Raw genomic sequence first — 25,737 nt, forward strand, 5'->3', positions numbered from 1 at the left:
AAAATATTTTACGAAAAAAATATAAATTTAAGCATGTCTGAACTGCATGAACTTTGCCAGCTCAAAAGACCGATATCAAAAGGTCATCTCGAAAAACTCAAAGAATACCTCTCTGCTGGAATCCCAGCGACGTATACGCTGGAGGAGGTGGACCAGTTTGAAAGAGGAGTTGATGAGGAGCTCTCGTCTACCACGACCCCATTACATCTGATCTGTGAAAACGTCTCTCACGATTTCACGCCAGAAGAGGAGGAAATTGTGGTCTCGATGATTGACGAACTCTTTCTAAATGGAGCTGGCTGGTGTTTAATCAGTGCAAAAAACGAGACTCCCGGTTGTGTGCTGGAAAGACGAGGCTTCCATGGATCTAAATATTGGGAGCAGATAGTTTCTGCTGGTGTTCGCGCAGAAGTGCTTCTACGACACATAGAATCCAACATTGAATTTATTGAAGAAGACGAAGTGGCTGGTCTCAACGAAGAGACGGCCAAGGAGGGAGAACAGAAGGATAAGGAGCAGGTGCAAGATCCTGCCGGGGACAGTGACACATTCTTAAAGACCAAGCTAAAGTACACCGACGATGCACTGCTAACTGATAGAAAAGACGGAGTGATGATGCAATGGGAAGAGAAACTGATGAGAGCTGGGAGTGAGTCCTTGTTCAAGAGCGTTGAGGACCCAAACAATGTGGTTGTGCTCAATATAGGATTTGGCATGGGAATAATAGACAGCATGATCCAGGAGAAAAAACCAGCCAAACACTACATCTGCGAGGCCCACCCTGATGTGCTTGCAAAAATGCAAAGGGACGGCTGGATGGACAAGGAGAACGTAATAGTGTTGAAAGGCAAGTGGCAGGACACTCTGCCACCACTCCTCAACAAAGGATTGTTCTTCGATGGGATATATTTTGATACGTTCAGCGAGCAGTACTCTGACATGCTGGAGCTGTATGACCTTATTGTAGGACTGCTGAAGCCCGAAGGCACGTTCTCATTTTTCAATGGCCTGGGAGCAGACAGACTGGTGTGCTACGAGGTGTATAAGCGCGTTGTGGAGCTGGATTTGGAGAACTACGGGCTCAAAACGGAATTCACCGAGATCGAGGTGCCGCAGACCACCAACCCAGACGCCAAGGACAGCGTCTGGGCAGACATCTACCGGCCGTATTGGACGTGTCCCGTGTACTATCATCCCGAGGCGAGGTTTATGTAGATAGTGGTGTAAGGATGCGTGGACTTGTCAGACATTAAATATAATTTCACAAGCACTGGAGGCTTTATTTTCCACCATCATGTTTTCCAAGATCTCGCAGATCGGCAAGAATCTGACCGACGAGATTTCGCGGATCAATGACGAGGTGAATAGCAACCGAAAACAGGGCTCGAGCTCGCCCAATGCGGGAATTGATCCGTCCACCGCAAGCAAGATCTTATCCGCGCAGACTCCCGAGCCGGACAGCATGACACAGCCCAGGGAAATGAGCACTCCCGAGCCACCTAGCGAGGCCAATACTATCAGCATTACTGTTCCGGGCACGGACATCAAGTACATGGATCTGCCACCGGAAATACGAAGCCGAATGCGCAAGTTTGTGAAGTACGATGAGAAGTATCCCATTCTGTTTGAGGCCTACAAAGCTGAGAAGCGCAAGACTGTTGTGATACAGGCTTTTGAGGCGATGCTACGAGAATTGACTCCCTGTTCCAGTATTGGCGAGATTGATGCGGTGCGCGACTACATCGGAGGCTTGAAATCAAAGACCGCTTTTCTGGAGTCTGAGCTGCGGCAGGCTGTGGCCAAGGAAGCAGAGGGCAAGAAAAATCTGGAGGAGCTTGAGCGGTTGCGCAGCGAGTCCAGAACCCCAGACAATGGGGAGCTGGAAGCTTTGAAGAGACAGGTGGAAGAGCTGAGGAAGCAGTTAGCTGATGCGCAGGCCAACGAGAGACAGCTGAGGGAGACGTTTGACCAGGAAAAAGCCAATTTTGAGAAGCTTTTGAGCGAAAAGGAGTCTTTGATAGAAGCCAAGGAGAAGAGTTTGAGCGGTGTTCAGTCTGAGCAGGAGAGGTTGGAGTCGCAGGTTGGAGAGCTGCAAAAATCGCTCGAGTCGAGCAATAGGCTCACACAGTTGTTCAAAGAAAAAGTTGCAGCCCTAAACGAGGAGCTGAAGTCACAGCAAGAGAACGAGCGTGCTAACGCCAACGCGAAGCCCAACGAAGGTTCCAAGAAAGGTAAAAAGAAAAAGAAGGCACAGGCAGTTAAAAGCCCGAACAGTGATGCCGAGCTTATTGAGCTTCGTCACCAGGTTGAGGTCTTGGAGGCGAAAGCCGGCGAGGCCCAGCGTTATGAGAAGGAGGCTGCTGATCTGGCTAAACAGGTCCAGTCCCAAAAAGACGAGATCGAGAACCAGCGCGACATGCTGCGGGACGTCGGTGACTCTCTGGTGACGGCCAAGGACGAGCTCAAAAAATCGCAAGAACAATACCGGGAGAAGACAGAGGAGCTGGAGAGGGTGCAGGCGGAGCTCGAGTCCGTGAAGGCGGAATTGGAGGTGCTGCGCATCCAGAATTCCGATGCAGTGAAGGACTACGAGAGGGCAAAGTCGTCGTTGGAAAAGAAGCTGGCTTCGTTGGAAGAAACTCAGACGAGGGGCGGCGGTGACGAGACGAGCTCCAAGGACGCCGTTATCGAGAGCCTTAAGAAGCAGATTGAAGACCTCAAACTTGGATTCGAGAAGAACTTCAAGGATGTTGGAGAGGAAAATGGACAGTTACAAAAACAGATCAACAGTCTGAATAAGGAGAAAGCTGCGTTGGAGAAACAGATCAGCGAATATGCTGGGCTGAAGGAGCGGGAAGTGCAGCTAAAGCTGGACTTGTCTAGTGCTCAGTCGTCGCTAACGCGCAAGGATCGACTTCTGGACGAAAAAGAAAGTCGTCTTAAATACCTGGAAGAAGAGAAAAATAAGTTGAATGACAGCGTGATAGAGCTCAAGGTGCAAGTGAGCGAGCTGAAGACGAGGATGAATTCTGACATGGAAGCGAAGAACGCCGCTTTAGCGAAGAATGAAACGCTGCGCAAAGATTATAACGAGCTTATGCTCCGTCTAAACAAAGTGAGCACTGAGAACAACAGGCTGGTGAAAAATTACGAAGAGATCAAGGACCGTTACGAGGATCTGCAGAGCTCGAAGATGAGCTCCTCTGACGAGGTCAAGACAATCAAGCGGCGGTGCGAGGAGCTGTCCATGCGCAACAGAGAGTACGAGAGCCGGATGGAGGTGCTGCAGGAGGAGCTGTCAGAGGCTCGTTCCATGTTGCAGGAGCGCACGCGCGAGGCTGGAACCATCCGGAAATTGCTTATTGACACCGAGGACTCGCAGAACACTAAATTCAAGGAGCTGAACGCCAGACTGGAAAAGCTGGCCGAGGAGAAGGATGCGCTGGAGCGCGAGTCGACCTTGACTTTGAAGAAGAAGCAGCGCGAGCTCGAAGATCTCAAAAGCAGTCTCGAGAGCCTGCGGGACGAGCTGGACGTTCTTCGTCGCGACAAGGCCTCGGTGGAGGCCAAACTCTTGGAGCAAGAGAGTGCTCTTCGTGATGTGGAGAACAGCGAGAAACAGCACGAGGAAAACACATCTGAGCGCGATTACAAGCTGTTGGAGTCGCTCCGCGAGACTCTGCAACAGAGCGAGGCCCAGATCCGGGACCTCGAGGCGATGAACAGCAAGCTACGCAAGGCCAACGAGGAGACGTCGCAGAAGCTGATGCGCCTGAACAAAAAATACAAGCTGCTCTCGCAACAGTACCGAACGACCAGAGACAGAAGAGAGTCTGTGGCGAGTGTTGAGTCGGATAAGTCGTCCACGGTTATGAGCCGTTCGATGAGCGTTGGCGACCTTGCGTCTGAGAGCCAGTCGGACACGAAGGAGAAGATGGAGTACGTCAAGAACGTGATCTTGGGATTTCTGGAGCATAAGGAGCAGCGGGGGATTCTTCTTCCGGTGATCAAGACTCTGCTCTATCTAAACGACACCGACGAAAAACGGCTCCTGAGCTCCCTTCCCTGAAACTAATTGGCAGTTTAATAAATCGTACAATTAAATAATTATACATTTAATTATGCAAGCTATTTACATGGCAGGCAGTCTATATATTTTTTATCATCCATGTACGGCTGGAGCACTTCCGGGACGGCGATCGAGCGCGAGTCCGGGTCGTAGTTGTTTTCCACGATCGCCACCAGTAGACGCGGAACCGCACACGCAGTGCCGTTTAGCGTGTGCACAAATCTAAGTTTGTTATTCTCCGTTCGGTAACGGGCATGGAGCCGTCGCGCCTGGTAGTCCAGACAGTTGGACGTGGAGCTGACCTCACCCCAGGCGCCTCTGCCGGGCATGAACACCTCGATGTCGACTTTTTTGAACGCTGGCGCGCCCAGGTCGTCCGCCGGCATCAGTAGCACTCTGGCCGGGAGCCCTAAATTCGAGATAAATTCTTTCTGGAATGCTACCAAACGGTCGAACTCCTTGCTGCTCTCCGAGAGCTCTCCTGCAGTCCAGGAGAACAGCTCCACCTTAGTGAACTCGTGCACGCGGTACAGGCCGCGCGTGTCTCTTCCCGCCGCACCAGCCTCGGCACGGAAGCTGCGCGAGAGACCGACCGTGCGACGAGGAAGGTCTCCAAACTTGTACTCCGCGTTGATGCTCAGCGCAGCAAGCGAGATCTCGGCGGTTCCCGTGAGACACAGGTTGTCGTGGGTGAGCTCGTACACCTGTCTTTCGTTGTTAGTGTCTCTGGGTCTGAACCCGCACGCGTTGGTGACCTCTGTCTTGACTATGGACGGCGGAAGCACCATTTGGAACCCGCTCTTTCTGGCCATTTTCAGCGAGTACTGCACCAGTGCCTGCTCCAGCAGTGCCAGGTCGCCCATCAGGTAGTACCAGCCGCGGCCCGACACGTTGGAGGCCTGCAAAAATTCAGCCAAGCCGGCGCTCTCCAGAATCGACTTGTGGTCGAATTTTTCGTCGGCCGCGGCGTCGACGTCGCGCGAGACGTTGATATATTCCAGCAGGGCCGGTTGGCTGCCGACGGCGTCGTCGATCAGGTTCGGCAACTGGCCCACCAGCTCCTCCATCTGCGCAACTAGACCTTTCTGCGTCTCTGCACTCTGCTTCAGCAGAGGCTTGAGCTGGGCCAGCCGGCCCAGCACCGCGTGCTCGTCCACGGGCTGCCTGCCCGCCTTGCTGGCCTTGATCTGCTGCTGCAGCGTGTTGGCCTCGCGCTTGAGCTCGATCGCCTCTTTCCTCGCGTCCAGATACTTGCCGTACAGGGCTGTGTACCCGTCCAAGGGGAACGGAACCTGTCTTCGACTGCAAATGTCGCGGAACAAGTCGACTCTCGAGCTGTAGTACTCCAGATCGAAGTCCGGCCTGCGCAGAGTGCCCGAAAAACGAACGGACCCCACACACCGGCGGGCAGCGCCAGGTGCTAGTCGTAGGACCCTGTTCATGCTGACTCCACAAATATCTCAACTCTACGTGGCACGGAATTTCTAAAACAAAAAAGCGCGGCTCCAGAAAAATTCCACCCGCATAGGGTGGCATAATCTGGGGCCCTAACCCAAAGCTTGTGCTCGCACAGTCGCACATAAATACAGACGTGTGCCCTGCATCTGCTCTCTCATAGAGCGCAACCCGTATCATGGTAGCCTTTACCTTCTCGCTGCAAGACGCTCCTAATAAGCGTGGCATCTACTCGCCGCTGCAACCACACGTCAAAGCCAGCCTCAAACTCCACTTCCAGAACCCAGTCCGTGTCCAGACCATCAAGGCGTCCTTCAAGGGCCGCATGGCCACCAGCATAGTCGAAAGAACATACTCATACACAGACGTGGTCAACATGGACGGAACACACACTCTGCGGCAGGAGCCCGACTCCCAGACCTTGGAGGCGTTCCACCCGCTGTTTTGCTACACAAAAACCGTCTCTGGAAACATCGAGTACCCGGCCACGCTCGAAAAAGACTCCGTTCTGGAGCTGCCGCTGGAGTTCCAGTTCCCTGTCGACCGGCAGCTGCTCCCCTCGTCGTGCAGCGCGCACGGCGAACAGGCCGTGGGCAAGGGCTCGATTTCGACGCAGTACGAGATCGACGTCGCCATCGTCCGCCCGGACGCAGACCCCATCACCGCCTCTTTCCCTATCAGCTTCCAGGCCGACTCGGATCCCACATCCGGTCACGTGAGCAAAATTCGCTCGGAAGCCTCGCACATTTTCCCCGGGTGCGCCCGTCGACTGGTTCAATGCGGCGGCGCCGTCGTGCAGAGCCCGTTCGTGACAATGCCGTGGTACTCGCTGCGACTGCGCAGATTGCTGCGTCTGCACAGACGGGACCCGCAGCTCGCCGCAGACGTGCTGCTCAGCGCGCAGCTGTCCACGGTGTCACATCTTGGCTTTGGCACCAGCATCCAGAGTCTGGGCGAGCTGGTCCTGCGCACGCCGCAGACCCACGACTACACCATCGGCGGCCTGTCTACGGGCGTGGGCGAGTTCTGCGTCCTGAACGTCAAGGCCGTCGTTCTTTCGCAGATGCAGCTGAGGATTGGCCAGGCCGTTGCTGAGAACGCAGGGACTCCCGTGGAGCTGTTTAATTTCGACTACAAGCCGGGGACGGAGCCGCGATTTGACGTGGCCGAGTTTGAGGAGCACGACGGCATGCTTTCTGGCCGGCTGCCGCTGAGCAAGCTGCTACCAGACGTCTCGTTGCTGGACGTGCTGGAGGAGCCATTCATGCCCAACATCCAGATCGGGAGCTGTTTCAAGAACACGACGCGTCTAATGTTCTCGCTGACACTGTGCAACAACGGCATCCTCAAGAAACGGACCCACGAGCTCAGGTTCTACCACGACATCGTGCTGGGCCCTATCGACAAGCCAGCGCCGGATTACAGCCTGATAGAGCACACGCCCGCTCCCGCATATACGCTGCCGCAGCAGAGTTGCGATCTGGTCCTGCTCACTGCCGAGGAGTCCAACTCGCTGGCTCCGCCTGTGTACTGTAGATAGAACGATAACCTACTCCTTGCACCGGAAAAAATATAGCCGTAGAAAGGGCCTAAATTTCTTTTATCGTTTGCCATGTCCAGAAGAAGGGTCAGACAGAACGGCAGCCAGGAGGAGTACCAGGTTCAGGGCCCGAGCAGTGCGCTGACGTCGTTTCTGCGGGAACAGGGGATCAGCGCGGAGGCGATCAGACAGCGGTACGAGGAAGGACTGCGGCGCCAGCAGGAGCAGGCGAGCGGTGGCGAGGAGGTGGAAAATGGCGAATCGGACGAGTCTGACGAGGAGATTCTGGAGGGCGAGGACATACCAGAGGACGTCAAGGTGCTGCGCGAGCGCGCGAGGATCAAGCGTCGTCGCGCGCGCCGGGACCGCGAGCTGGATGACGACGAGGCCGACGAGGGAAAGAATTTCTGTATCGAGTGCGACCGCGAGTTTGTGATCTCTGTGTACTCGAAACGCATGGAGAAGTACGGACGCATCGGGTACTTGTGTCCTGAGTGCACGAGCAATGAGATCAAGCGGCAACGGCTGGCGAAGCGCAACGAGATCGAGGCGCGCAAACGGCGCAAGAAGGTGGCGGCGGCGCTGCTGGACAAGCAGGAGTACAGGATCCCGTCGCTGCAGGACTGCTGCATCAATGTGATCTCCAGAAACATCGACCAGGTGGACCTTTTGGGCGACATTGGTGTGGTCAACATGAAAAAGATCAGTCGCATCTTGTCCAAGAACAGGTCGCTGGATAACCGCACGATGTCGCTTTTTCTGGACAGCAGCATGCGCGAAATCGAGTTCTGGGACTGCTCGAAGATCGACAGCGCGGCCCTCAACAAGATACCGGCGTACTGTCCTAATGTCGAGAGGCTGGTGCTGAACATGTGCGGACGGCTGCACAAGGACAATCTGCAATACTACGGCGAGAAGTTCACCAATCTGCGGTACCTGTACCTGAACGGCGCGTTTCTGATCAGCGACCAGGCGTGGCAGGACTTTTTCGACAGCCCCGTCGGCAGGAACCTCAAAGGCATCCATATCAAGAACACGCATCGGTTCTCGTCCGACTCGCTGATCTCGCTGCTGGACAATTGCGGCAATAACCTCGAGGAGCTCACGCTCAGCCGACTGGATGGTCTCACTTCCAAGAATGTCTACGACCTGCTGCCGCATTACCTCCGCAAACTCAAACACCTCGAGATCTCGTACCCGAATAAGGAGGAGCTGATCGACGACGAGCTGGTCATCAACCTGCTGGGCGTGAACGGCGAGACGCTGGAGTCGCTTGTGCTCGACGGATGCACAGGACTTACGGACCAGTTCCTCATCTCGGGCGTCAAGCCCTTCTGTCCCGCGCTTACCAAGCTGTCGCTGGTGCTGCTCGACCAGATCACCGACGTCGGCGTCAAGGAGCTGTTCACCGACTGGGACATGAACGGCGGGCTCATGGACGTGAACCTGGCGCGCTGCCTCGAGCTCGGCGACGAGTCCGTCTACGCTTTGCTCGAACACTCGTGCCAGACGCTGGTGGAGCTGAACTTGAACTCCATCAAAAACCTTACGCGCAACTTCTTCAAGCAAATCGGCCGCCATCTGCGGTTCCCGTTGCTGACCGCGCTGGATATCGGCTTTGTGCGCTCGTGCGACGACTCTGCGCTCGCCGTGCTATCCAGGATCGCTCCGAAACTATCGATTCTCGAGGTCTATGGAAATAATAGATGTACGCCTGCGGCCATCGTCAGAGACAACCTCAAGATCATCGGCCGTCAGGGCGACAGTATATAGACTTGTTTATAGTACACAGTTAGCTCGTTTCGTCCATCTGTAGATACTTTAGCGGCATGGTGGCACGCTCGACGTTGGTGAACCGTGGCATCTGCGCTGCGTCGCGCTGCGCCAAGATCGACGCGTCGAAATCGACAGGGTTGACCAGCCGCGGACGGTACTCCGAAACGACGCCCGGGTGGCCGTTCTCCTTGACCAGCCGCTTGTTGACCGGGTCCTCGTCGCGGTTTGCGCTGAGCCGTGCTTTGAGGAAATGTTTCATGTGTGTCGAAGACTCGATATCTGTCTCGAGAATGAGCCGGACGAGCTCGCGGTTCGGCTGCAGCTGCTCCAGACCACCGGTTCTGAATAGATGCTCGCGGTACTCGTCGAGTAGCTGGTTAATGCAGGCAGTGGGCAGCTGACCGTAGTATTTGACATAGTTGACGATGTTGGCGAGGTTTTTGGTGTTTTTATGGGCGAGCTCAAACTTGAAGAAAAACGTCCAAAACGCAACAGAGCACCGAACCAGCTCTGTTTTGTAGTACGCAAATAGCACGTCACGCGCGGCCTTGGCGTCTCTCCGTCGGAGCCACTGTATTCGCGCCGCCTCGACCACCAGATTCGCAGCATTCCACATGTTCAGCACCGACCGCAGCTCGCCAAAGTCTGCGTCCAGCTCGTCCGCCGTCTTGCCCGTGTACACGTCCAGCACCTTCAGCAGCTGTCGGAAAGTTGACTCATCGCCGAGCTTCCCACACAGATAACGCACATAGCGGGCAATCGGATAAGCTTCCGTAGGATGCGCGGCGATCATGCTGATATATATCTGACGAGCCTTTTCGTGGTCTTCCAGCTTTAATTCATAGAACTTGGCATACATGTACCTTATGGAAGGCTGGTCGGCGCTGACAAAGACGTCGCAGCCCTTGTTGAACTGCGACACGATGTACTCTGTGTCCTGGTTGTGGCGAATGAGATAGCGCAGATACTTAAGCCAGATGGTTTCATACGAGCAAGTGGGCACCAGTGCCCGCTCATACAAGCTTTTGGTTTGCTCAACATCGCCCCGCGACTCCTCAAAGTCCAGATACCTGATCCAGCGCGCCATGTCCTCGTCAGAAACAGGCAGCAGGTCGAAGTTCTGCTTGGTCAGCTGGCTTTCGTATTCCCACCTTTCTGTGACGCGAGTGTAGCAGGAGGTGAATATCTCGTTGAAGTAGGCGTCGCTTATGTTCTTCACCTGATCCGCATCAAGGTCTTCGAGATTTTTGCCAGGATAACTCGATTCTAGGAGAGAATGCAGTTTTTCTGCTGGAATAAGGTCCTCGATAGTGAAGTTCGAGGTGATCTCGTACAGAGACTCGAAATAGCGCGCGTACTGATGAAGTGGATACTGAACCACCTGTAGCAGGATCTGGACGTACTCCAAAGACGTAACTCCCGCATGTTTGGCCTCCCAGTCCAGATACAAGTCCCAAACAGGGTGGGACATAAACTGTCGTCCGACGTGCGCAACGGCCCGTTTAAATAGGTCACGCACATCTGGCTCGTCCCTGAGGTTGTTTGATATCACAACGTTGAGGTAGTCGACCCACAGCTCGCAGGAACTGGGGAAGCTGGCGACCGCCTCTTCCAGAATGGCCACCGAGCCACCAAGGCCCTCAATCGAGTACTCAATGGCCACAAACCGTTTCCAGAACTCCGTCAGGTACGGGAACCGTGCCAGAAGCCCGCGGAAATCGTCCGCGAGCAGTTCGGACAGCTGGGGGTTCGTCTTGAGCGTGTTGAGCTGAGTGGCCACCAGGCCCTCGACATAGGACACCAGCTCGCCCCAGAGCTGCGGATCCTTGTCGTTCTCAGCGAGAGCGTGTCTCAAGGCGGCCCACTGGGGGAAATTGGCGAGCAAGTCGTCAGTGTCTTGAGACAAGTCCATCTGTTTGTGTCAAGGTCAAAAAAAATAGTCGTGGTGCAACGGTGGAATTTTTTTTATTTGTGCTAAATCAAGTGTAAGTGTTGTCGACTTGAGAATGCAAGTGATTTTCAAAGATTTCAAGAAGGAGAAGATCCCGTTGGAGGTGGAGCTGGGCGACTCGGTGCTCTCTGCCAAGGAGAAGCTGGCGTCCTTGAAAGAGTGCGAAGCGTCACAGGTGAAGTTTGTGTACTCGGGCAAAGTGCTCCAGGACGACAAGACGTTCGAGAGCTTCAAGATCAAGGAGAATGACCAGGTGATATTCATGATCTCGAAACCCAAGAAGGCGGCTGCGGCCCCTGAGACTGCTGCGAAAGAGCAGGCCAGCCCGGCTGGAGCAGCAGCCCCGGTGGCGGAACCAGCGCAGCAAGCGCAGGAGGGCTCCTCTGCGACGCCCGCTGCGTTCGACGCCTCCACGTTTGCGTCCGGAAGCGTCAGGGAGACAGCAATACAAAACATCATGGCAATGGGCTTCGAAAGGCCTCAGGTGGAGCAGGCCCTCACGGCAGCTTTCAACAACCCAGATAGAGCAGTGGAATACCTTCTTTCGGGCGTTCCTCAGCGGACGGTGGAGCCACCGGCCGCGGCAGAGAGCGGCGAGCCACGCACAGAGGGCCAGCCGGCTACGGAAGACGCTAATGCCAGCCCTAACCCCGACAACCTGTTCGAGGCGGCTGCCGCCGCAGGGTCCCAGGGACAGGACGCCGCCCAGCAGCAGGAGGGCGACTTTATGGGCTCGTTGCGAGAGATTTTGCAACAGCAGCCAGAGATGGCTGAGGCCGTGCTGCAGCAGCTGGCGGCGTCCAACCCGCAACTGGCCGAGATCGTGCAGTCGAATCCAGAGGCCTTCATGAGATATATCACCGACGGAGACCAGAACGCCCTGGCCCAGGCCCTAGGAGTTCCTCCAGAATACATGGAAGGCGTCGAGGGGGACGGAGAGCTGCCTGAAGGGGCTACGAGAATTCAGATTACGCAGGAAGAAAATGAGGCCATCAACAGACTTTGCGAGCTGGGCTTTGAGAGAGACCTTGTGATCCAGGTGTACTTTGCTTGCGACAAAAACGAGGAGATGACGGCCAATTTGCTCTTCAGCGACCACGCTGAGTGATACATGTAATACGAAGTGGATATGTGGAATGCAGACAAATTGTATTAGGCGAACTAGAGATCCAGCTGGGCGAACGTAGAGATTTTGGCTGCAGGCGCAGACTCCACCGGGGCGTTGCCCGGTCTGACGACGAGGTAGCTTTGCATGCCCGCCTCCAGAGCAGCGGCCACTTCTTTTGGGTTGTCGCTCAAAAACAGACACTCGTCGGGGCTCGTATTTATTGTTTCCGCAATCTTGGAGTAGCTAGTCGGCTGGATTTTTGGGCCCGCGTTAGTGGTGTCAAAATAGCCAGACACCAGTCCATTGAGGTCCTTGCCCGGCGCAGCTTCCGGCTCGTTGATGCCGCGCACATACTGCAGCAGCAGCTTCTGCGCCTGGACCGATCCGGACGAGTAGATGTACACTTTTTTGTCCTTTCGCGTGCTCCACGTGTACATGCCCTGTATCGCATCCTCGTACAGCGGCGCCTTTATGGTTCCCTCGTGGTATCCTTTCGCCCAGACGAGGCCCTGGAGTTCCTTGAGCACGGGGTCCTTCACGTCGTTGTCTACCAGGGCCTTGATGTGCGAGTACAGCGAGTCTCTGGTTGCGGTCTTGTCCCGGGGAAATTTGAGCAGGATGGTCTTCACAGGGTCGGACACATCTTCGAGCAGCGGGTACTGGTACTGGTCGAGCAGGGCGGGCAGCTGGCGCAGGAAGTACGGGAAAAGCACGTCCTTGACGAACGAGATCGGGCAAATTGTGCCCTCTATGTCTAGAATAATGTTTGACACCATGGAGAAAAATATTTTTTTTATTCTATTCTTAAAGGACAGGTTTTCATAACCATCGTTCAATCCGGGGAAGATTTTTGGCATAGAACGACTTTTTGAAGGTACATGGACCCTCTACACGCGGCTGTGGTCGCGGAGGCCGCTGCGCGGGCCATCAAAAACTACGAGGACGGCGACGGGGTGTGGCCGGAAAACCCTGGCGCACAGGGGCGTCACAATGGCGTAGACAGCGCGCACAGCTCCAAAGACGAGCCGCAGGAGAAGTTTGTGCTTGATCCGGCGCTGCAACTCGAGCTGGAGAAGTACGGCAAGCAGGAGACGCGCGAAGCGCACGATCTCGAGCACAAGAAGCAGGACGGCCAGTTGTTTGTGACGAGCGTTTGTACGCGGTGCAAGAAGGAGTTTACGCAGATGCCCGACAAACAGTACCGGCTGTGCTCGCACTGTCGCGAGCTGCAACGGCAGCGGTCGCGCAGATGGCAGATGAGGACCAAGGAGAAGCAGGGCGTGTGCAGACGGTGTGGCGTGGAGATCCCGCCCGAGCACGCGCAGTTTGTGCTGTGCGAGAACTGCAGGATGTCGCTGCGGTCCAGAAAGGCGAGCCGAGCCGCGCTGGGCAAGTGTGTGCACTGCTCGGGGCCGAACGACTCGATCGACGCGAAGTTCAAAGTGTGCTCGCGGTGCCGGCAGAACGACAAGATCCGCCGCTCGAACTTGGAGAAAATCGGGGCCTGCAACAGGTGCGCCAAGCGGCTCAAGGAGTCCGACAGGGACCACAAGGTGTGCGAGAAGTGCCGCACGAAGAAGAAGCGCGGCCTCAGCGTCCAGTCGCCGCCAAATAAGCGCGTCGCTTTGGCGGAGCAAAGCCACGACGGGCGCAAGCACAGCGGGCAACAGGCCTCGGCAGAGGCCGTGGCAGCAGCCGTGCTCAACGGACAGCAGTCTGGCCACGACCAGGGCATCCTGCTGCCCGAGAACTTCCACAACCTGCCCCACATCCACCATTCGCAGCTGAACCAGCAGCTGAACCAGCAGCTGCACCAAGAGCTGTCGCAACTGGGACAGGACCACTCCTCGTCCAACACAGACGAGGAGGAGGTCGGGGGCGAGTCTAACGACGAAGAGGTGGGCGGATCGCTCACGATCCCCAACCCAGACCGGCTCTGTCTCAAGTGCGGCAACCATATCCACATCGACGACCTCAGCTTCAACCCGGCGGCCAACATCTGCTCAAAGTGTCTCGAGCACGACGACGACCCAGAAACCACCGCCAACCTCTTCATGAACCCCGAGGGCGACGTCATCGGCAAGCACGCCTAGGAGATACCTGGTGCACGGGTGTCGGGGATGCGGACTTGCGCGATAGGCTATGCTGCTCGCCATGGAGACTGTCTACCGTTTCTCCGTATAGAAGGGGGGCATCGCGCGGGCAGGCACGGCTAGCCGTCACCGTATAAGTAGAGGCCAGGACACAAGAGAGATGTGTATTTGTAATACTAGGTTGCGCGTGGCACGACCTAGCGGGACAGAGACTGAAATCGATGACCAGCCACCAGATAAGTGTCCCGGGATTCGGTACAAGATGAAGAGCCCTAGTTCTACAGGCAGGACTAAGCGCAAACACAACAAGCGGTATTTCTTAGAGCAGAAAGACGCCTGGGCACACGATCCTTATCAGCGTTTTTTCGCGCAAAGATTAGGCGAGCCTCTGCCACCTGGCTGGCGAATTTCAGCCGATAACAAAAATACAAGATTCCGTCACGAATACCTGCCGCTCACGACCAAGCGGTGCACGCACTCCCCGGCCGCTCCACGAGCCGGCAGCCAGAATATCTACACGACTCCGGACAAATCGCCGCTGTCCAGTGGCTCCCGACGGCCGGTGCAGATGTCGGAGAGCGCAGCAACCTCTGAGTGCTCCTGCTACCCATCCCCCGGGGACTCAGCAATAGACACGGCAGACTTGCCGAAACCCATCCCTATAAGCTCTCTTGTCAGACCCGAGCGGCCTCTTGATCTCGCAGAGATCAATCAAGCGCACGACAAGTATGTCGGCTATTCGGGCACCAATTTCGAATTATTGAGCCGGACCAGAAACAGAAGGAAAGACTCCATCCTGAGGATCGATACCGGGGCAACACATTCGTGAACTGGGTCAGTTGGGCGTCCTGAAGATATTCGACGAAAACCGAATCTTTTTGCCTGCAAGACCGTTGTTACCGGGGGCAGCGTGTTTCGACTTAGCGCGCGTTTTTTTAGACTTGCTTTTTCTAGACTTTGCCAGCTTTTTGACGACCCCTTTTTTCAAGGCGTCTGCAACCGTTGCCTCCTCGTATCCGTCCTCATCGTCATCTTCGCCCAAATCGCCGCTTTCGATGGCAAGTGCGTCATCTAGCTGCCGGATCATGTCTTCCATATCCTGGCTGCCTGTTGCAAAGTGTGGTTGCTGCTTTCCGAAATGCGAATCAAACAATTGCTGCTGGGTTGCAAACCGGAGGTGCAGCGTGGGTTCTTCTTTTGCAGGATCTGGGGCGTTCGACTCGGGCAGTGTCTCGTACGAAGGCGTGGAGATTTTGGAAGCCAGCGGCGCAATCAAGGAGTCTCCCAGGTGCTGCTCCATTGGCACTTTAGCCTCAGACTCCACATACTGCTTGCGCATGTACGAGAACTGATGCCGCATCTTTTCGTACTCCTGCTCCAGGGTTGCGAGCTGCTTGCTGTCTGAGTCACGAGCTTTCTCTTCGTCTCTGAAGTAATCTCCCCTCGAGACCGTTTTCGGCAGCCTCTTGCCTGCCGCGCTGTTCTTGGTGCGGTTGGCATCAACCACAGTTGTGCCGTTGATGATGACGCCCGAGGCCGGGTTTTTGGCGTCCCAGATCCAGTACGCATGGTTCGACGCCGACGGTGGCTCGCGCTCTCTCAGATGAATATTGTAGAGCGGGCTGGAGGCCAGGGCGGGGATTCGCTCGATGCACGTGCCCAGATAGTGGTCCCTGGCGGGCAGGTAGTTGCCAAAGGGGCATTTATCGATCAGACATCTGAGGATATGGGCCCTGGAAGCACACAGACAGCCGAAGTCCAGATGGCTTTTGGCGCAGAGGTGCGCCTGGTCGTTGATGCACGCCAGTGTGCATGCGGGAGGCATGGCCACGGCCGCGGCCGCCATCGCCATAAACGAAAGAACACTGGCGATATACATTGAAGGGTAAATAAGGGATTTGCAACAAGGATTTTTTGTAGCGCTGAGGAACTGGGCCGACTGCTTAGATAAGCCGGACTAACAAAATAAATCCATCTTTTTATAGTCTGCTCTCTTGCATCCACGTAGCGGCAAACCGGTCGCTGACGTCGCCAACCCATCCAATCACCGTCCTACTACCGAACCTCGCCAGAAGGAAGTACTACGCCTTCCCTCGCTGATGACACAGCAAAACCCTCCAACGCTATTGGCTCGCCATGGGGACCACCACTACGCAAACGTCAAGTACGGTTATGCGCTCCTGTTTATGTCTGCACTGTACGTGGCGTTCCGGTACGCAGCGCTAAGTTATTACCACAGGTGCTGGAGTCGGTCGGGCCGATCGACCACCAAGCAGGGCCTCGCCAACGTGCCACTGGCGTACACGGTTTCCATCCTGGGCGTGGTGCTGCTGATTGTGGAGTTCTTCAATCTGCACGTCGAGGAGTTCACCATCCATCTGAAGCGTTTCGGCCGTCTGGCGTACGCGCTGACCCCGCTCGATCTGTTTCTGGCCCTGCGTCCGAGCCCGCTCAAGATCGACAACTATCTGGACACCCTGCGGCTGCACAAGTGGGTGTCGCGGATTATACTTGTGTTTGGGATATGCCACAGCGTGGGATTCCTGCTGCGATGGCTTGCGCTGGGCACATTCTCGAAAGTATGGCGACTGGTCAATTTCTACGGGTTTGTCATGTTTGTGCTGTTCGACGTCCTTCTGGGCGTGAACTGGCGGCGCGTCCGGTCGATAAAGTACACGTGGTTCATTGCGTTTCACAACCTCGTGATGTACACGTACCTGGTGCTGACGCAGCTGCACGCGCGGCCCGGGGTGACGCTGCTATTTGTGCTGAACATCGCCCTTCTTTTGTACCAGCACGTCTACAGACTGCTCACGACGAGGAGCGTCACCATCGACAAGATCACTGAAAATAGCGGCTCTGCATTGCAAGTCGTCAAGCTGCCACGCGCGCTGCTTCCGGCGCAGTTTCTGCCGGGATGCCATGTGCGGCTGTCTGCGTACTCAATGTATAACCCGTGCTACTGGCTGCTGCCGTCGCACCCCTACACTGTGGCGTCGATCCAGGAGGAGCGCTCGCCGTACGTGTCTCTGGTCGTGAAGAGGAACCGCTTCGCATTGGAGCCGTTCAGGCGGTACTCGTTGCAGCCGTTCTTCAAATCTTCCCTATCGCTCAATTTCTTCCAGACCGCGGAAAGCGTCACCATCGTATCTGGAGGCTCTGGAATATCGCTGGGGTTGCCTCTTTTCAACTACTTCAAACGCAAAGTACAGCACGAAAAAAAAGATATCAAGCTGCTATGCATCTGGATCACGCCCAACGCGGGAGACTTATTTATTCTCGAGGAACTCGAGGCCGAAGGACTCGAAGTGTACGTGACGCGTTCTGGCCGCGAGGAGGAGGCGGCAGAGAGCCTCGAGGGCCTGGAGGCGTTCGAGCTACAGTCGCTGGACGACGACTTCCACGCATACGAGGAGTCGAGTCAGGTGACACACAGTCCAGATTTTACCGACGAATTTGCCACTGTGGTGAAACACGGACGCCGGCCACGCTTTGAAAAAATACTGGCCAAAAATGTGAACCGCACCATTGATTACGCAAATAAGTGGATTGTCTCTTGCGGCCCCACCCAGCTCAACAGGGACTGTCAACAGCTGGCGGAGAAGCTCAAGTGCCAGTTTTTCGGGGAAGAGTACGCCATGTGATCAACATCCGGTGCGACTGGGGCAGGAAATAACAGCTCACTGACATGCGCATCATACGGTAGTCATCGTGTTGTCACTGGCCCAGACGTTCGGGGCAAATAAAGTGCTACATCGGGAATTATGTGACGAGAGCGGGTTTAAGAACAATAAACATAGTTTTCGTATAGCCTGTAACGTCGCCAGCGGACCCCAAATAAGGGTATCTGCAGGACGGAAGCTCTAAAATTATATGACGAAATAGCCAGCGTAATGGGTTGTACATGTCAGATGTCCCATTGTGACGAAAGTGATATGGAAGGAGCTTTTACATGAACTTACGCTCTGTGATACAACAGATAGTCAGCATTCTGCCATGGAAGTTTTTTTTCAATTCGGATTTTATGCGCGAGCGATGATACAACTTATACACCGAGGGCTTCTTTTGCAGCGTGCATAGAGTCCATGCTGCGCACGATAAGTTATACCCTGCTATTTTGGGCAAAGGGTCCTGGCGCTCTAGATGCTACATGGCCAACACTGACGACAAAACACCCAGATCATGTCTGTGCACCGGGTTTCTTTCCAATTAGCCCGGCTCTTCTACCGAGACTTCTCCCGGGCGCGCCACTAGGACAAATAATATTTCCTCCGCCCTCGTGCCGCATGGAAGCCTGCTGCGTCAAAGCCCCACGATTTGCAAAATTACTGGTTATGGAGTAGTCGACACACGTAATCGTGGATGAAAAGTTTCGAAAAGTTCTAGCAAAAAACCTATGGCCTGATGTCATTGATGGCGAGGCGAGGAAGCTGACGACATTATGTGCTATTTAGAAGAAGACCCTGGAGTCCGAGCGCGGGAGGAACACAGAGGCGCGGCGCTAAATCAAGTCTAACACCACCAGTAGCTTGGAAAGGCAACCGACCAATGTCACATCACTATATACCACCTTGTGCAGCCATGCGACGTGCCTCTACAGATGCCAATAAACTGAAATTCCGGCCCAAAAGTACCGTAAAATTGCCGAGGATTTGACAGGTTTCAGGGTAATTAGTGGTCAAAAACTGCGCCACCTGTCGTGGCGCGCACATTAATCAATAGTGATGTAATAGCCCACAGCTGAGATTTTTTAGCATGTCTGGAAACATGCCCACATAACCCGAATATCCCTCGCTGTTCGGCATATTTGAGCCTCGCACAAATAATTCCGCACTTCCCAATAGTGTCTGCATACATGTGCAGATGCGAGGGGTTCTAAATTACGTTCACGTCGTGTAGTAAACGTCATGTCAAGATTAATCTTATAAAAGGCCACAGTCTCCTCTTCGTTTTCCCATCTAAAATGTATTCATCAGAACAGAGCAAATGGGTGGCATTCCAATTCAAGGACCCTTTCGCGGCAGATAAGTTCCTTGTTTGCCATGTTGGCAGGGGAGTCTGCTGCCGTCCTAACTGCGACCTTGGATTCTCCAGTTTCAACAAGTCGGATATCATTTTTGTCGACACACTGGATCAAGCCACTGCAAACGGCTATCGCCCTTGCAAGCACTGTTTCCCGGACAGACAGCCCAACCCAGAAGACCTGCACGACACATTTGTTTCCATCGATCTTGACCTCCTGGTGAAGACCGTTGAGTACGTCAACGAGTCCATAGGCTTTATCAAGCCTTTGATGGACGAGGAGGACGACAAGAACAGCTCGCTGAAAGAGTCGCTATGGAAGAGCAACAACATGTCACTGAAAAAACGCCTTTCGGGTGGTCCCGTTGAGGACTCCGACGAGGTCCCTCTGACCCGCAACAAGTTTGACCATCTCAAGCTTATAGACCTGGCCTGTCGTCACATCGCGCTTGCCGCGCTGTCGACCAGCCACAGCGCGTCCATGGTGAACGAGTCGCTTTCCAAGAGCCCCTCGCCCCCAGACTCGCGCCGGGCCAGCCAGGCCGGCCAGGGCCGCAAAAAAAGACGCCGGGGCGGAGTGCTGGGATTCAAGGAGCTGGCATCCAAGTCGAACCTGAGCCCATGGCATTTCCACCGTGTGTTCAAGTCCGTCACGGGGCAGACCCCGAAGGCCTACGGAGACAAGTGCTGGGAATTCATCAATAAACAAGAGCGCAAACACCCGGTTGTCCACAGGAGAAGGGAGTCCATAGTGATCGACACGCGAATCGCCAACCCGACGCTTTCGGGCGACGACGACGACAGGTCTGCCAGAGGCAGCACGCCGGACGCCGACAGGGAGCCTGTGCAGCGCGCTCCAGCTGCCGGGCCTACCGAGCCGCAGGGGCTGAAGGCCCTCGAGCCTGCGCCTGCGCTCGCCGCCGCAGTGGAGCCCGAGCAGCTGTTCAAGCCGGACCTGGCGCTGAACTCGCCGCTCGAGGCCACCACGCCGCTGGTGTACGACCCGGGCCAGATCACTGTGCCGCACTCGGCCACCGTGTCGCCGATCATGCCTTCCACAGCCGACTCGTCGGCCACGTCGTTCCAGTGGTTCGACGAGATCGAGGACCTGTTCCCGCCAAAGGCCGCCGACCTCAACTTCGAGCTCGAGTCGTACCAGTACACGCCTTCGATGGCGTACATCACCAACCAGCAGGCGCAGCTGCAGAAGCAGCGGCAGCTGGAGGAGACCGAGCTCGCGGACGACTGGCTGTCGGGGTTCAAGGACGACCACCAGGACTTTTTGGTTAGAGACGAATTAACGAACTACATTGGATGATTTTGGGAATCGCTTACGTATGAGGCTATATTATAAATGATAAGAGTATGAGATAATCTGACGGCTCACAGGTCGATTTCGCCCACCATCTCGTCCACGCTGCTGAGGTCGGCGTCGCTCGAGTCCGACTCGTCTTCCTCCTGGTCCGCGCCGCCGTTGCGGATCGCGGCCGGGTTGGCGTAGTTCTTGACGTACATTCGGACCTTCTCCACATACAGATTCTTATCTCTCATGTAGAGCGAGCTGGCGTCGCCGTTGAGCGGGTCCGCGGCGTTCGGGTAGTTGAGCAGCTGCGGCAGAAACGTCTCGAAGATGTTGAAGATGTCAAACATGGGCGACCACGTCTGGTTGATCACGTCCAGACACACCGAGCCGCTCGACTCGTCTATGTTGGGGTGGAAGATCTTGTTCTGGAACCCGATCGACGGCGACTTGTACGGGTACTGGTCCGGCAGCTCCACGTGGATCCGCCACAGCCCGCCCTCGTACGGCGAGTCCTTGGGGCCTTCGAAGTTGACGTAGAACTCCTGCATGTTGTCGTCCACCAGGCTCACCTCGTAGTCGCTCATCAGTCTGCCGGTTAGTACGCCGTTCAGGCTCACACTTACAGTTTCATCACATCGCTCTCAATGCGCCGTTTGGGAGAACTGGCCGTTAGCACCCTGGAAGTACCGGACTTACCTCATAGTTGCTAGATAAGAAAAGGGGCAAACTTTTTTTACACCACACAATCCGTATTTTATTTCACTCTATAGTACACGCTGCTGCCGAACGAGCCCTGTTCCTCTGCGTCTTCCATTCCGGCGTTCAGGTCCTCCTTCTCCTTCACCTCGTAGATCACCTTGTTGTACTTCTCGCAGTACTCGTTGAAGATGGCGTTGTTCTGCTCGCGCAGCGCCCCGTCCGCCGGGTTCAGAAACTCCTTCTCCAGCCGCGCGATGATCGCGTCCAGCTCGGCCAGCTCCTCGTCCGCGCTGTCCCGCGTCTCCATCTCGCTGTCCGCCTGCTCCAGCCGGCTCTTCCACTGCTCCAAGTACGCCCGGCTGTCCTGGCCCACCACGTCGCCGATCGTGATGTGGCCCACGTCTTCCGTCTGGCCGCCGAGCGCCTTTAGCAGGAGCTCATTTTGCACCACGTATTTTGCCGCAAGGTCTGCCTTGAGCGTGATACTGGACATGAAAATAAAGGAAATAAAAATATTTTTTTTCATGCTTCCCATAGACCTCATTTCCCTGCCGTACCAGATAGTGCTCACCGACAACAGACAGCTGGACGGCATTCTCATGGCGATAGACGACCAGAGCAACCTGCTGCTGTCCGACGTGTACGAGCACTCAGGCTCGCAGACAAGACGCCTTGGCCTCGTGTCGGTGCCGAAGCACACCATCCGGTCTGTGCTGGTGGACAGAAACGAGTACGCAAAGGCCCAACGCTACAGGGAACGCCAGTCGTGAACAGGAATAGCTTACTATAGCAACACTAGCGATTACTCCTCGCCGCTCTCGCCGTCGACGCTCGGAGCCACACTGGCCCCCCGCAGAGTCACGTCGTCGTCGTCGTAGCCGCTCTTATTCAGCGTCCAGCTCAAATAGTCCACGTCGTTGCTCTCCTGCAAGGTGCCCAAGTCGCCAGGAGTCATGCTGCCGTTCACGTACCGGTCGCGGGGCGATCCGGGGACGCTCAGGGGCCGCGAGATCTTGATCCCGGCGCTGTCGAACGGATTCGACGAGTGCTTGAACTGCTCAGGGTACGCTCTTCTCAGCGCCAACGCACGAGCCTTGACGTACTCCAGGCCCATCCGTTTCCAGTCCAGCAGGTCGCTCAGCCGCTCGACACGGTTTCTCTGGTTGATCCGCTGTCTTCTCGATTTTTGCGTGAAGTCGAACATCTGCTGGGTCAGCTGGTTGATGCTCTCGTCCACGCCTTTCATCCGGCGGTCGACAACGTATATTCCATAGTCCTCAGAGTTCTCGATCAGGTCCTCCATATAGCACCCGAAACCAGAAAGATTGGTCGTGATGGACGGGATCCCCATCACCGTGCACTCGGCCGGAGTGTACCCCCAGGGCTCGTAGTAGGAAGGAAACACGCCCAAGTGGCAGCCTCTGACAAACTCGTCGTAGTCCAGAGGAAGAACAGGGTTGCTGGAGTTGAGGAACTCAGGGTGGAAGATGATCTTGACGCGGTCCTCGCCGGTGTTGAACAGATGGCACTGGCGGATCTGGTTGAGGATCGGGTCGTTTGCGTCGTCCACCATGTTGTGGGTCACGATCGGAGGCAGCGAGTCCCTTTTCAGAGCAAACATGCGTCTCTTCAAGTTGACTCTGTCTGCCGGCTTGAGCAGATCGTCCAACGTGGGCAGCTCGATCTGCGTCGAGTTCTGCATGTTGATTGGCTGCTGGCAGAACTCGAAGAGCCGCTTGCCCATGAGGTTCTGGACGTCCTTGATGGTGGACTCCAGCTGCTTGATCACGGCCTGGCCACGCAGCGTGTCCACCGTGTACGACTTGGTGGCTGCCGGCATGATGATGAAGGCGACCACGTTCATCTCGGAGTTGATCGATTTGAGCCGGTGGTTGAGTCTGGCGAGCGCCTCGATGAAGAAGTCCACGCCTTTGTTTCTATACTCGTATCTTCCTGCAATGAAAAAATAGAGCGTGTTTTCGAGCTTGAAGCTGAGCTGCCCGTAGAAGTGGCCGCGCACAAACTCGTTGATCTTCTCCTTCTTCTCCGCATGAAGGTTCTGGAACTCGTGCACGGCCTGGAACTTGACCACGTTCAGTCCGTTGGGTAGCACACCGTCCGGCTTCCGTTTCAGTAAATGTTCGCTTTCGTATGCAGTAATGTGCGACACCGTGGTGAAGACGTCGGCCGAGTGTGCCGCAGCACGCTCGATGCAGTAGCGGTGGTATATGCCTCTTTTGCCTGCCTCGTAGTCCACGTCGAACTTGTCGAGATTGTTGTAGAAATCGACGCTGCCCGCACATAAATACCTGCCCAATAAGGTAGCGTGGGTGGTGAAGATGGTGCAGCAGTCGATCTTGCGCTGGCGACACAGCGGGATCGCGACGCCCGCCAGCCACTCGTGCGCGTGCAGAATGATCGCACGCTCCGTCTCGTGGCAGCACAGCTCGCCGATGAACCACGCCGTCAGGTAACCGAGCATGACTGCATCGTTCGTTTCGACGTCGCTTTCGGGCGACGGAATGCCTGCCAGGCTCCACAGATCCGCCTTCCACTCGTTCAGATACGGGACGGCCGACCCAATGTCGAAAAGAATCACCCGGGGCGCTCCCTCAATTAGCCAGCGCCCGTACAGGTAGCGGATTCCCCTCGACTGCATGGAGTCGAGAGTGGCCTTGAGGGCCGCGTTGTGCACCGGCAGCTCCTCCACCTCCACAGAGGCACTGCGGTGGTTCAGAGGGCCTATCAAAGTGTACCGATCGCGGTATTCGGCCACAGTGACTGGGGCTTTGGACTTGAGCACAGAGTAGATACCCCCTACCCTGTTGGCGACCTCGGTCGCCACTTCAAACAACAAATGCTTCTCAACTTTCCGTGACATATGCGACAACTCTAATCAATAGTAATACACAAGAATATCCAGGGTCTCAGTGTATCTTCCCACTGTCCAATTTAAATGTTGAAGCAATAATTTATCGCTACCTCCTTTTGTTTTACCCTGTCTCCCCACATTGTTGGCACACAGAACAATAGGAGAGAAAACCGAAAACAAGAGGAAAAAAATAAATAATTATCTATCTAGCCATCTTATCAAAGGCACGCACGTCGGGCGGCCGTGCGCGCAGTGCAATGGGTCCTTGCACCGCGCCAGGTCCGATACGAGCCTGCACTGCGAATCGTGGTCCAGCGTTCTCCCAAACCGAATCGCCTCGCGACAGGCCTGAGACCGGATGGTCTCGTGGTACATCTCCGGCATCTCGGCCGTGGCGACCCACCAGTCGCCGCCGGAGGCGCTGGCGCGCTTGCGTTTCGACGCCAGGTCGTCCAGAAACCGCAACACGCCGGTCTGCACAAACAGAGCGTCCTTTTCCGCCACGAGAGCCAGAATCTCGCGCACCACCACGAGTCCGTTCTCCTGCCGCCATTTGATGCCCCATCGACTCAATTCGGCCGAAAAACGTGCAAAACGCTCCCTCTCGCCCGCATCGACGGGTATCTCAATGTGTACTGCGACAGTGTGCGTGCTGGCCGTCCATCGGCGGTACAGGGCTTCGACGCGCACTCTTTCGTCGCACGCGTGCTGGTCCAGCGCCACAAGCACGTCGTCAATGCGCACAAGAACAAACTTGCTCTCTACCTGGGCAACCACGCGACTGCGCCCGATGCTGGGCCCGTCAAGCACCACGCTAGTAGCGGGACTGAAGAAATGCGAAAGGCCTACGGACCGACGCGCTTTTTTCTGCACTCGCCCGGCTCTGTCTTTGTCAGTCCACCGGCGCACCACCTCCTCCAACACAGCCTTGATCTTGTCGAACAGCACGGGACTGAACACCCTTTTGCTCGGGCTCTGCAGCAGATCCGACTCCTGGAGCGGTGTACGGATGTCGAACACATAGAGTGCCGACTGTCTGCCCAGCTGGAGACTGATTGTTCTCTGGAGGCTTCTGTTTTCCAGCGGACGGCCATTAAGGAACAGGAACTGGCATTTTTTGGCAACGTCTGCCCCCAGCACCCCAGTGACGTCCACATCCTCGAAGCGGGCCTCGACAGGCTCCACCACGTCCCTGAGCCCAAACAGCTCCTCCAGCAAGCCCACGATGCCTGCCACACCGCCCTGATTGATCGCACTAAACACACGCACACCATTGCGCTCTAGAGTTACCGTGACCCCCGGCCGCGCCACCAACACAGAGAACGCCGTTCTGCTCAGCTTTGCAGTCATCTCGCGCCATTCGACAGCCAGCTGCTCTTTGCGCACGGGCACCCGGCCAAACACATCAACCACACGCACGAATGTTCCGGTCGCCCCGTCGAAAGCGCACCGACGGGGCTGTTCTCGTGCGGTTGTGCCAATATAGTGCATTTTCCAGGCACATCCGCTTCTGCAACTAACAATCTCTGTTCGCGTGCACAACCCCATGATGGCGTGCAGCGACTCTCCCCGAAAGCCGAACTTCGACTCCTTCAGATCCTTGGACGTCCAGTGGCGGCGTCCCATGGCTGCAAGGTCTTGTGGATCCACGCCCGTGCCGTTATCAGCGACCTCGATGTCCAAGCAACCGTTCTCAAACGCGACGCTGATGGCGACATGCGAGGCGCCGGAATCGATGCTGTTTTCCAGCAGCTCGCGGACAACGTCGGTGCCGTCGACGACAACGACGCCCGAGCGGACGGTGTGAGAAACGGGCCTTATCTTGCCATGGTCCATACAAATGCGAAAA

The 25,737-nt window shown here is 55.8% G+C and overlaps 18 protein-coding genes across 18 annotated transcripts; 10 read left to right on the forward strand and 8 right to left on the reverse strand.

The window, feature by feature from the left end:
• Positions 1–33: 33 nt before the first annotated feature.
• On the forward strand, positions 34–1,215 carry KL911_001189 (uncharacterized protein; the record flags this gene model as incomplete). The annotated part of the gene is made up of 1 exon (XM_043196119.1): positions 34–1,215. The coding sequence occupies one exon, from the start codon at positions 34–36 to the stop codon at positions 1,213–1,215; it is 1,182 nt and encodes a 393-aa protein (XP_043055762.1).
• A 79-nt stretch (positions 1,216–1,294) lies between these two features.
• On the forward strand, positions 1,295–4,069 carry KL911_001190 (uncharacterized protein; the record flags this gene model as incomplete). The annotated part of the gene is made up of 1 exon (XM_043196121.1): positions 1,295–4,069. The coding sequence occupies one exon, from the start codon at positions 1,295–1,297 to the stop codon at positions 4,067–4,069; it is 2,775 nt and encodes a 924-aa protein (XP_043055763.1).
• A 59-nt stretch (positions 4,070–4,128) lies between these two features.
• On the reverse strand, positions 4,129–5,511 carry KL911_001191 (uncharacterized protein; the record flags this gene model as incomplete). Its single annotated transcript, XM_043196122.1, has 1 exon — positions 4,129–5,511. One exon carries the CDS (start codon positions 5,509–5,511, stop codon positions 4,129–4,131), a length of 1,383 nt encoding a protein of 460 aa, XP_043055764.1.
• A 191-nt stretch (positions 5,512–5,702) lies between these two features.
• KL911_001192 (uncharacterized protein) lies at positions 5,703–7,064 on the forward strand (the record flags this gene model as incomplete). Its single annotated transcript, XM_043196123.1, has 1 exon — positions 5,703–7,064. One exon carries the CDS (start codon positions 5,703–5,705, stop codon positions 7,062–7,064), a length of 1,362 nt encoding a protein of 453 aa, XP_043055765.1.
• A 72-nt stretch (positions 7,065–7,136) lies between these two features.
• Positions 7,137–8,837, forward strand: KL911_001193 (uncharacterized protein; the record flags this gene model as incomplete). The annotated part of the gene is made up of 1 exon (XM_043196124.1): positions 7,137–8,837. The coding sequence occupies one exon, from the start codon at positions 7,137–7,139 to the stop codon at positions 8,835–8,837; it is 1,701 nt and encodes a 566-aa protein (XP_043055766.1).
• Positions 8,838–8,856: 19 nt separating this feature from the next.
• On the reverse strand, positions 8,857–10,752 carry KL911_001194 (uncharacterized protein; the record flags this gene model as incomplete). The annotated part of the gene is made up of 1 exon (XM_043196125.1): positions 8,857–10,752. The coding sequence occupies one exon, from the start codon at positions 10,750–10,752 to the stop codon at positions 8,857–8,859; it is 1,896 nt and encodes a 631-aa protein (XP_043055767.1).
• Positions 10,753–10,846: 94 nt separating this feature from the next.
• On the forward strand, positions 10,847–11,899 carry KL911_001195 (uncharacterized protein; the record flags this gene model as incomplete). The annotated part of the gene is made up of 1 exon (XM_043196126.1): positions 10,847–11,899. The coding sequence occupies one exon, from the start codon at positions 10,847–10,849 to the stop codon at positions 11,897–11,899; it is 1,053 nt and encodes a 350-aa protein (XP_043055768.1).
• A 53-nt stretch (positions 11,900–11,952) lies between these two features.
• On the reverse strand, positions 11,953–12,675 carry KL911_001196 (uncharacterized protein; the record flags this gene model as incomplete). Its single annotated transcript, XM_043196127.1, has 1 exon — positions 11,953–12,675. The coding sequence occupies one exon, from the start codon at positions 12,673–12,675 to the stop codon at positions 11,953–11,955; it is 723 nt and encodes a 240-aa protein (XP_043055769.1).
• Positions 12,676–12,777: 102 nt separating this feature from the next.
• KL911_001197 (uncharacterized protein) lies at positions 12,778–13,992 on the forward strand (the record flags this gene model as incomplete). The annotated part of the gene is made up of 1 exon (XM_043196128.1): positions 12,778–13,992. One exon carries the CDS (start codon positions 12,778–12,780, stop codon positions 13,990–13,992), a length of 1,215 nt encoding a protein of 404 aa, XP_043055770.1.
• A 160-nt stretch (positions 13,993–14,152) lies between these two features.
• Positions 14,153–14,821, forward strand: KL911_001198 (uncharacterized protein; the record flags this gene model as incomplete). Its single annotated transcript, XM_043196129.1, has 1 exon — positions 14,153–14,821. One exon carries the CDS (start codon positions 14,153–14,155, stop codon positions 14,819–14,821), a length of 669 nt encoding a protein of 222 aa, XP_043055771.1.
• A 6-nt stretch (positions 14,822–14,827) lies between these two features.
• On the reverse strand, positions 14,828–15,871 carry KL911_001199 (uncharacterized protein; the record flags this gene model as incomplete). Its single annotated transcript, XM_043196130.1, has 1 exon — positions 14,828–15,871. The coding sequence occupies one exon, from the start codon at positions 15,869–15,871 to the stop codon at positions 14,828–14,830; it is 1,044 nt and encodes a 347-aa protein (XP_043055772.1).
• Positions 15,872–16,128: 257 nt separating this feature from the next.
• On the forward strand, positions 16,129–16,840 carry KL911_001200 (uncharacterized protein; the record flags this gene model as incomplete). The annotated part of the gene is made up of 2 exons (XM_043196133.1): positions 16,129–16,161; positions 16,241–16,840. The coding sequence occupies 2 exons, from the start codon at positions 16,129–16,131 to the stop codon at positions 16,838–16,840; spliced, it is 633 nt and encodes a 210-aa protein (XP_043055773.1).
• A 97-nt stretch (positions 16,841–16,937) lies between these two features.
• KL911_001201 (uncharacterized protein) lies at positions 16,938–17,636 on the forward strand (the record flags this gene model as incomplete). Its single annotated transcript, XM_043196134.1, has 1 exon — positions 16,938–17,636. The coding sequence occupies one exon, from the start codon at positions 16,938–16,940 to the stop codon at positions 17,634–17,636; it is 699 nt and encodes a 232-aa protein (XP_043055774.1).
• A 536-nt stretch (positions 17,637–18,172) lies between these two features.
• On the reverse strand, positions 18,173–18,704 carry KL911_001202 (uncharacterized protein; the record flags this gene model as incomplete). Its single annotated transcript, XM_043196135.1, has 2 exons — positions 18,173–18,438; positions 18,560–18,704. The coding sequence occupies 2 exons, from the start codon at positions 18,702–18,704 to the stop codon at positions 18,173–18,175; spliced, it is 411 nt and encodes a 136-aa protein (XP_043055775.1).
• A 251-nt stretch (positions 18,705–18,955) lies between these two features.
• Positions 18,956–20,332, forward strand: KL911_001203 (uncharacterized protein; the record flags this gene model as incomplete). The annotated part of the gene is made up of 1 exon (XM_043196136.1): positions 18,956–20,332. The coding sequence occupies one exon, from the start codon at positions 18,956–18,958 to the stop codon at positions 20,330–20,332; it is 1,377 nt and encodes a 458-aa protein (XP_043055776.1).
• Positions 20,333–20,397: 65 nt separating this feature from the next.
• On the reverse strand, positions 20,398–21,509 carry KL911_001204 (uncharacterized protein; the record flags this gene model as incomplete). Its single annotated transcript, XM_043196137.1, has 2 exons — positions 20,398–20,955; positions 21,093–21,509. The coding sequence occupies 2 exons, from the start codon at positions 21,507–21,509 to the stop codon at positions 20,398–20,400; spliced, it is 975 nt and encodes a 324-aa protein (XP_043055777.1).
• A 309-nt stretch (positions 21,510–21,818) lies between these two features.
• KL911_001205 (uncharacterized protein) lies at positions 21,819–23,897 on the reverse strand (the record flags this gene model as incomplete). The annotated part of the gene is made up of 1 exon (XM_043196138.1): positions 21,819–23,897. The coding sequence occupies one exon, from the start codon at positions 23,895–23,897 to the stop codon at positions 21,819–21,821; it is 2,079 nt and encodes a 692-aa protein (XP_043055778.1).
• A 189-nt stretch (positions 23,898–24,086) lies between these two features.
• On the reverse strand, positions 24,087–25,724 carry KL911_001206 (uncharacterized protein; the record flags this gene model as incomplete). The annotated part of the gene is made up of 1 exon (XM_043196139.1): positions 24,087–25,724. One exon carries the CDS (start codon positions 25,722–25,724, stop codon positions 24,087–24,089), a length of 1,638 nt encoding a protein of 545 aa, XP_043055779.1.
• Between the last annotated feature and the right edge of the window lie 13 nt (positions 25,725–25,737).

This window comes from Ogataea haglerorum, assembly GCF_019207285.1.
Source record: "Ogataea haglerorum isolate 81-453-3 chromosome Unknown 81-453-3_NODE_3_length_672639_cov_96.912891, whole genome shotgun sequence".
Lineage (NCBI taxonomy): Eukaryota > Fungi > Ascomycota > Pichiomycetes > Pichiales > Pichiaceae > Ogataea > Ogataea haglerorum.